Genomic DNA, 7,946 nt, shown 5'->3' with positions numbered 1-7,946 from the left:
CCTGTCTTTGGCGGGCCCGCCTCTTCCGCGGAATGTGCCCCGCGCGGATGGGGCGGGCCCTTCGCCGGAAGCGGGGCGGGCCCTTCGCCGGAAGCGGGGCATGGCGGCGTTCGCGAAGGCGGCCAAGTCGCGGCAGCGGCAGCACCGCGAGCGGGGCCAGGTAGGCGGCGGGGCCGGGGCCGGGGCCGGGGGGCGGCGGGGCCGGGGCACTGACGGGCCCCTCCATCTCCGTCTGCCTGTCTGTCTGTCTGTCTCTCTTCCCGCAGCTCGCCTCGCGAAGGGCTCTCGGGCTGCTCGAGAAGAAGCGGGACTACCTGCTCCGCGCCGAGTGAGTGAAGTCCTGGGCGGGCGGGCGGGCGGGCGGGCAGCGGGGCGCCGCGGCCTCCGTCGGCCGGGGCGGCGGGTCTCCCCCGACGCCTGACCCCGCGCTTGCCTCGCAGCGACTTCCACCAGAAGCGGGATGCGCTGCGGGCGCTGCGCCGGCGGGCGCAGGAGAGGAACCCCGACGAGTTCTACTTCCGGATGGCCCGTGCGCGGCTGCAGGTGGGACCCGCGTGGGGGCCCCGAGGCCGCCCCGTCGTCTCTGTGCCGGTCGCGGCCGCCGCCCCCCTTCCAGCCGGGCGGGCCTTTCCGGCGAGGTCAGGAATTAAGCGCCGCGGGGCAGAAGGAGCGCTGCGCGCGGCCCGCCGCCTTCCCCTGCCTCGCGGGTCGCGACCTGCCCGAAGCAGGGCACGGGGCTGGAAGGGACCGACCTGGCACGGTTGTGCAGCAGCTTCCTCGCGGCCCGGCTGGCCACAGGGGTGACCAGTTCCCTCCTTTGATGGGCGGCGGCATTCCCGGCGCTCCTGGGGTCTTTCTGCCCGGGCAGAGGAGGGCCCTGCCCCCGCTCCTCTCCGAGCCTGATGCCCCGTGTACCTCGCTGGCAGGACGGGGTGCACGTGATTAGCCAGCAGGAAGAAGAATCCACGCCGGAGCAGCAGAAGCTGTTGAAGACCCAGGACCTGAAGTACGTGGAGATGAAGCGAGTAGCAGAAGTCAAGGTCAGAGGATTCCCTTCCTGATCCTGACCCTTGGGATGGGGATGGGAATGGGGTGAGGCTGAGCTCTCCACCCTCTCTGATCCAGGTGTGGACCTAAATATTTGTTGGTGCCTCTTTTGTCGGAGGAGAGCTGAAACCCTTGACTCCTTGCTGCAGTCCTGATGGCCCCCTACAGGTTCACAAGCTGGGCACGGTGCTGCTCAGGAGACAATGGTTTCTCCTGGTGGCTCCCCTCTTTGCTTGTTAGAGGTAACCCCCAGGGAGCCTGTGGAACCCTGGTCCTCTGCAGGGGTTGGGCTTGGCTGGTGGCCCAGTGGCTCTAGCAGGCGTCTGAACCTGGGCTTTGCCCTGCATCTTAGGAATGTGAGCAATGGAGGTTGGGGAGGCAGGTTCAGCAGTTGACAAAGTCTTGAAGTTCTTGATGTTCTTTTGCCACAGAAAATTGAGCAGCTGAAGTCCGAGCTCCATCTGCTGGAAGCAGAGGGGAAACAGCTGAATAAGCACACATTCTTTTTTGACTCCAAGAAGGAAGGTAAGGGTGTTGAGACTGCCGCTGACTGGATATGGACAATCAAGGTGGCTGAGAAGCCAACCTAGCTAGACTCTGCCTTCCTGGCAGGATGCTGGAAAAAGGGAGCAGTCTGCTTTGTTGGCACTGCTGAAAAACCAGCTCTGGAATGTTTCTAGCCTAGCTGATATGAAACTGCCAACGACAGGCCACTGAATTGCAACAAATCTTTATTTATGTTAACATTTTTACTTCAATCTCTAGCTCACGCAGAGTGACTTACAAACATCATCAATATGATGGTCCCTGTTCTTGAGCTTGCAATCTAAAAAAGGTATAAGAAAGGAAAATGGAAAGGAGAGGAAAAAAAATATTCAACTCCAAATCCTGTACTAATGCTTTTTAAAAAGGCTAGCTGGGTTGGAAACTAGGGTGCACACAAAACAGCAAATGTGTGTTGTTTCGTGATGAAACAAATCTGGAACGTTTTGCTGGTTCTGAGTTTTGGCTGAGGCAAAAGGGCAAATAGGTTCTCTTCTCCTTGTGTGGCCTGTGCACCAGCCCACTAAGGATCTTGCCCTGGCCTGCCTTCAACCGGCTCTGCCCCTGAATCAAGCATGCCCAACCAGCCCACCGGTCCCAGGGCCTTGCCTCTTAGGTACCAAGCGCCACCACTGCCAGCGGCCTTGCTTGGAGGTTGGTTGGTCCCAGAATGTCTGTGCCTCAGGTGAATGTTTGGGTCCATGCCCAGATAAATGCAGGTTTTGGTACGGACCACTTGAAACTGGCCATTTTTGCACAGACTGTTTTTCTTATCAAGATGATTCAAGGAGGCTGATAAAATGGCTGCTGCTCGGTAACAGCAGTTAACCTTGTCTTCCCGTGGTCTCTTCTCACACGCGGTAGAGTAGCTCTGCTTCTTTTTCTTAAAGAAGTTCCAATTTATATAGCCACCCATCTCATATAGATACAACTCTGAGTGGCTTACGAACAGTTAAAGCAATATAAAACAACTACAATAATTTAAATCAATGTATAAAACAAAAAACCTTCATAAAATACATAAAATTCACAGCCGAGTTAATCGTATCCACCGAAACACTCAGAACAGCCTCTGCGTCAGCTCTGTCTGGCCCTGGGCCCCCTCACCCATTGGGAAAACAATGTTTGAAAGACCAGAATGGCCGAGGCCAGTCAGGCTTGTTGTGAGGAGATGATGATCCACAGGGCAGGTGGCGTGGCAGGAAAGGCACTCTGGCCAATGAAACCTGGAGCGTGCCCTTCCTGCCAGACCTGAGAGGACAGGTACGTAACCATTGGAGAGAGGTAACCACGTCCCATGCCGTGACAGGTTTTGGGGCTTCTTGGATTGAACCTGGAAGCAAGCTGGCAATCCATGCAGCTGGTGGAGCAGAAGCGCAGTGTGTGTTAATCGCAAAGTGCACATAACTGCCCACACTGCCAATATTGTACCAGTCAAAGCTTCTGAATGCCCATGTAGAGGGTGTGGTAATCCATATGGAAGGTGACTGAGATGTGAGTGGCCATGAACAGGGCCTCCCAGACCAGGAACAGGCACAACTGGTGCAAAACATACAGTGTTCAAAGACCCTCCTGGCCATGCCTGCACCTGTTCCTCGAATAGGAGCCATGAGTCCAGAAGGACCCCCAATTGGGCACAGATTCTGTTGGGAGTAGTGCCACCCCATCCAGGACAAGAGGTGGAAACTCCCCAGAACTAGGGGCCCCAAGGCCCAAAGCCACTCAGTCTTGCTTGCGTTGAGCTGAAGCCTGTCATGCCCCATCCAAATCCCTGCAGCCTCCGGGCACCGAGACAGTGTCACTGAGTTGGCCCATGGTGGAGACACAAAGTTGGGCATCAGCACACCTCACTCTGTGCTATTGGATAACCTCACCCAATGGCTTCATGTATATGTTAATCGAGTGCAGAAAGTGCCAAACTCTGTGGCACCCCACAGAGCAGGGGCTAAGGGTGGGACCTCTCCCCCCAATCAACATGGACTGGGACCAGCTCTCAGAAAGGAAAAGAACCAGCACAGTATGGTGCCGCCCACTCCCAACCCCCGAAGGTGGTTCGGAAGAATGCCATGGTCAATGGTATTGAAAGCCAGCAAGAGGTCAAGAAGGGCAAGGATGGACACATTACCCCCATCCCACCCCCACCAGAGGCCATCCAAGAGTGCGATCGATGCTGTTTTGGTCCCATGCCCAGGTCTGAACCCCATCTGAAAGGGGCCCAGATCATCAGCTTCTTCCAGGATTCTCAGAAGCTCTGCATGACCATGTTCTCAACAGCCTTCCCTAAAAAGGGAAGGTTGGAAACTGGACAAAACTTGTCCAGAACAGTGGGGGTCTAGCAATGGCTTCTTGAGGGGATAAACCACTGCCTCTTTGAGAGGAAGAGGGACACCCCCAAGGGAGAATTTGCCGCTGCCGGCACCCAGCTCCTGCTCTTTCCCTCTGTGGCAGCTCTTCTAGGTGAAGCAGCATGCCTGGGCCATTTGGCCTTTTTCTGATCCTGCAGCACATTTTCTTTGTAAGTCTGAGGCTGGCTTTATATGATTTATAAGCTGTGAGTTGGTGAGAGAGGATGCCAGTGGTTTAGAGAAAGTAGCCTCTCCTTTTCTCAGTGCAAGGGTTTGACGTTGCCCTCCACCTGAACACTGCTCCTGAGCTGGTGGGCAGAGTATACAACAGGCCATCCCTTGAAGCCCTGAAGAAAAAAGCTGTTTCGGGGATCACCACTGATGGCCAGTTACAGGTCTGTACTGCTGGGGCATGTCAGCTTCCTGGAGTTTTCTCTCTGGCTCAGTTTGCACTCCGGGGGGTGGGGAGGAGCGGTCCCTTATGCAGATACCCTGCAGTCAGTCACTTTAGGGGGTGGAGCCAAGGTGCGTCTTGTGAGCCAAGGTGAGAAAGCCGAGCGGGGATTTGCTGCCTTCTGCTGGAACGGAGGAAAAGGTTTATGCTCTGTCTGGGGCGCTTTCAGCCCCATCCTCCTCTCCTCGGTAGCCACATTGGGAGGGGGGATGGGCAGGAAGAGGTCAGGATGGACACAGGGCCCCCTGGCTGTCCGCGATGCTGGAAGCCCCGATTGGGCTCAGTTTTTTTTCTTGCTCATGAAACATGCTTCAAAAGGAAGTGACTGACTCCCAGCTTTTTTGGCGGCAGCTGGGAGGCAATGGAAAGTGGCCATTCACCCTTTCCAAGGGACTTCAGTGAGCCTGTAGTGGGTGAAGGGGGCTGTCAGGCAGATTTAACTCTGGAAAGACGGGACAGTGGCCTCTTGCGCCACTGGGACAACAGCAATTGGCGTGGTGGCTGGAGTGACGAGCTGCAGAGGAGAGTGAAAATGTTCTCCCTGCTGCTGTGGATTTCGGGCTGATCAGCTGGGGAGCCTCTCACAGGGCCACGTCTGGCTGCTTCCTCCGCACATGGGACTGTTCTCAGCTTGGCTTGGCCTCCTGCAGAGCTGGAGGGGGGCAGCTGGACTCCAGCAGTTTCACTAGGCTGCCTTTGGGTTGGGCGGGACTTGAGGGGTGCGGGGGGACATGCGGAGGTTGCCCAGAACCACTGGGGGGGAGGCGGCTGGAGGAGATAGTAAGCTCTCCCCCGCCTCGCTGGCTGATTGCCGGTGGATTTTCTCCTCTCCCAGAAGACTTGAGTTGTCATCTTCTGCAAGTGGGACAAGTTTGGATCTGTCCTATGTGATGGTGCTAATTAGCTCACACCTGCCACAATGGGGCTGTGCTTGGGAATGCTGGGGCTCGGGGGGGGGGTGCTGGCAGCCTGGGTCAGGGGTGCAGCAGGATTGGGTAGCCTGTTTGCTGGAGTCGGCCAGCCCTCTCCCCCCCCCCCGGTTCCCCTTCCGCAAGCAGGAGCAGCAGCCCTTGCTGGCAGTCTCTGGGCGCTTCCATTGGGCCAGGCGGGGGCAGCCCCGCCTGAGCCGCCTTTTTTAGCAGACTTGCTGGATTTGGGTGGCTTCCCTCGACAGGCTGGCTGTAGAGGAGCTTGGATGTAAGGAGAGCTTCCTGCCCAGCCCTGGCAGGAAGGCAGGGGCAGCTCTGAGCACTTCGCCCACCTCAGGACAACCATGGTGAAAAATGGCGTGTTTCTTCTCTGCTCTAGAGATTAGCCCAGCAGAGGAAAGGCCAGTACAGCCTGCTGAGGCAGCGCATAGAGCGTGAGCGGAAGATGTTTGTCATTGCGCAGAAGCTCCAGACCCGGAAGGACCTCTTGGTGAGGAGACCCCTTTGCCGCAGCTGCAGCACGTGGCCTCTGGTTCCTGCTGCCCCAGAGCAGCCCTCTGCTCTCTCGGGAGGCGCCGAGAACAGGAATCCGCCTTCCTTTCGGGGAGTTTTGTTCTTCGGGGATGGATGTGCATGGCCCCCAGCTCGGAGCGACCTGTGGGTTTTTCTGGTGGGGAAGCAACTGGCTGTTGGGGCCGAGGGGCTGGGCTTGGAAGGGTGTGTTGCCTGAGGAAAGTTTTTCCCCTTGATTTCAGGACAAAACTCAGAGAGTGAAGCTGAAGAAGGAGACTGTAAATCAGCCGGCAATCTACAGGTTCCAGTTTAGACGGAAGCGCTGACCTTTCTGTTCTGTGAAGAAGGGTCTCCTCCAGTTGATGGCGTTGGGAACCTCTGCCTGCAGATGTTCCTTTTCTCTGCCTTGGCTTTATCCTAGGGTACTTTTTCAATAAATCCAGCAAGAGTTGTTGTGATTGCATTGCCACCCTTTCCACACTGCCCTGTCCGGGAGTTGTCTTTGGAGTATGGTTGACCACAGAGCCTGGCTGCCTGGTCCTCGGCCAGGTGGGGTGGAAGGGGCACGTGAGGACCTGGGGCAAACTGCCTCTTGTGTTCCGGAATGGTTCTGAAGGTTGGGAGCAGCTGGGCTGAGCCGGGCTTTGGCCTGGTGGAGGAAGCCTCCTTCCTGGCTTAGGTTTAGCATATCTCCTGGGGAGAAGGGACATGCAGAAGTGGGGCAATAAAATGTGCATTCCAGGGTTGTGATGCAAGTATAAAAGGTGGAGCTTGCACTGCACTTTTGTATGACATATCATTTGGTATCATGCCTGTGCTTACATTCCCTGGAGGCTTCAGCGCAAGGGAGGGGAGTTGCTAGGCACAGAACACACCTGCTTAGAATTAAATAGGTGTGCCCTTCAGTGGCAAGGTGAGCGTTCCAGAAAACTGGGCAAAATTTGTGAATGGGTGCCCAGCAGGGGGCAGTGCTGTTCCATAGAAGGCTGGGCTGGGCTTCCTGGGAAAATGGCCTTGACTGCTGGCTGTTGCAGGACTTCAGCCCCTAATCAGGACTGTTGGGCCAGATGGGCTTGCTTGGGCTCCCCCAGCAGATTCACTGAGGCTAATCTGGTGGGCTGGACCTACTACCTTTCCTTCTGACTGTCTGAAGTCTTTTTCCATAAAAGGTAAGGCCATGCTAATGGGAGACATTGAACAATGCTCCGCTTGGTTTGTTGCAATGTGCCCAGGGGCGGCAAATCTGTGGTTCATGGTATCATGTCAGCCCTTCCAGGTTAGGTGAGCAACCAAGAGAAGGTTTTATGTGAATGAAGAGGCAGAATTTTGGCTGGCTTGTAGTTTCTCCATATTTCTATTTTCAGTTTCTATATTTCTATTTTCCTGTGGCTTCCTCCTCCTCCAGTCCCACACAGGACCAGAAATACTGGAACAAGGATAACTGTTTTGGCATTTGGCCTCTGTACACCACCACACGGAAATTGAAAGGAAACACACCCAGATGGGAGTGAAGTCAGGACTTTCAGCTGTCATTCAAGGGGGTTGACAAAAGTGGGGCACTAACCATTCAGGAAGTACAGTCAGAGGCATACACGCACCCCCATCGTTGGTGGCTCATAAGTAATGGAACGAATGGCTGACAAGCAGCTGCATTGCCAGGTGCGGCCTGTTTCCTGGGTACCCCATGACCAATCAAGCATATAAAAGGCCTGGAGGTGGTTCTGAGTGTTACATTTGCATTTGGTAGCTATTCACTAGAACCCTCAACATGAGGTCCAAAGAGGTGTCCTTGCGAGTGAAGGAGGCCATCATTAGGCTGAGAAAACAAACCCATAAGAGCAAAAACATTGAGAGTGGACAATACAACAGTTTGGAACATCCTGAAAAAGAAGGAATTAACTGGCAAGGTCAGCAACAGCAAAAGGCCTGGAAGACCACAGAAGGTCCATTACTGTAAAGTGGATGACCGCAGAATTCTGCTCATGGTGAAGAGGAACCCTTTCATGACATCTAGCCAGGTCAAGAACACTCCTGAGGAGGTAGGCATGTCATTGTCAACATCTACAGTCAAGAGACAGCTTTATGAATGTAAACAGAGGCTTCACAACAAGGTGC

At 55.3% G+C, this 7,946-nt stretch overlaps 1 protein-coding gene across 1 annotated transcript; it reads left to right on the top strand.

Moving 5' to 3' along the window:
- Nucleotides 1-77: 77 nt before the first annotated feature.
- UTP11 (UTP11 small subunit processome component) lies at nt 78-6,283 on the top strand. Its single transcript, XM_063312067.1, has 8 exons — nt 78-160; nt 267-328; nt 441-543; nt 927-1,040; nt 1,479-1,572; nt 4,200-4,330; nt 5,698-5,808; nt 6,074-6,283. Exons 1-8 carry the CDS (start codon nt 101-103, stop codon nt 6,155-6,157), a joined length of 759 nt encoding a protein of 252 aa, XP_063168137.1. The 5' UTR covers nt 78-100; the 3' UTR covers nt 6,158-6,283.
- Nucleotides 6,284-7,946: the final 1,663 nt, after the last annotated feature.

Source organism: Candoia aspera, chromosome 10, assembly GCF_035149785.1.
Source record: "Candoia aspera isolate rCanAsp1 chromosome 10, rCanAsp1.hap2, whole genome shotgun sequence".
Lineage (NCBI taxonomy): Eukaryota > Metazoa > Chordata > Lepidosauria > Squamata > Boidae > Candoia > Candoia aspera.
The sequence above is the reverse complement of the archived record's forward strand: the minus strand, read 5'-3'. Positions and strand labels throughout refer to the sequence as shown.

Excerpts from the sequence above, each read along its gene's own strand:
- UTP11 (XM_063312067.1), top strand. The coding sequence starts at position 101 with ATGGCGGCGTTCGCGAAGGCGGCCAAGTCGCGGCAGCGGCAGCACCGC. Across the intron at positions 329-440 it reads GACTACCTGCTCCGCGCCGA|CGACTTCCACCAGAAGCGGG; the intron begins GTGAGTGAAGTC and ends CTTGCCTCGCAG. Across the intron at positions 1,573-4,199 it reads TTTTGACTCCAAGAAGGAAG|TGCAAGGGTTTGACGTTGCC; the intron begins GTAAGGGTGTTG and ends TCCTTTTCTCAG.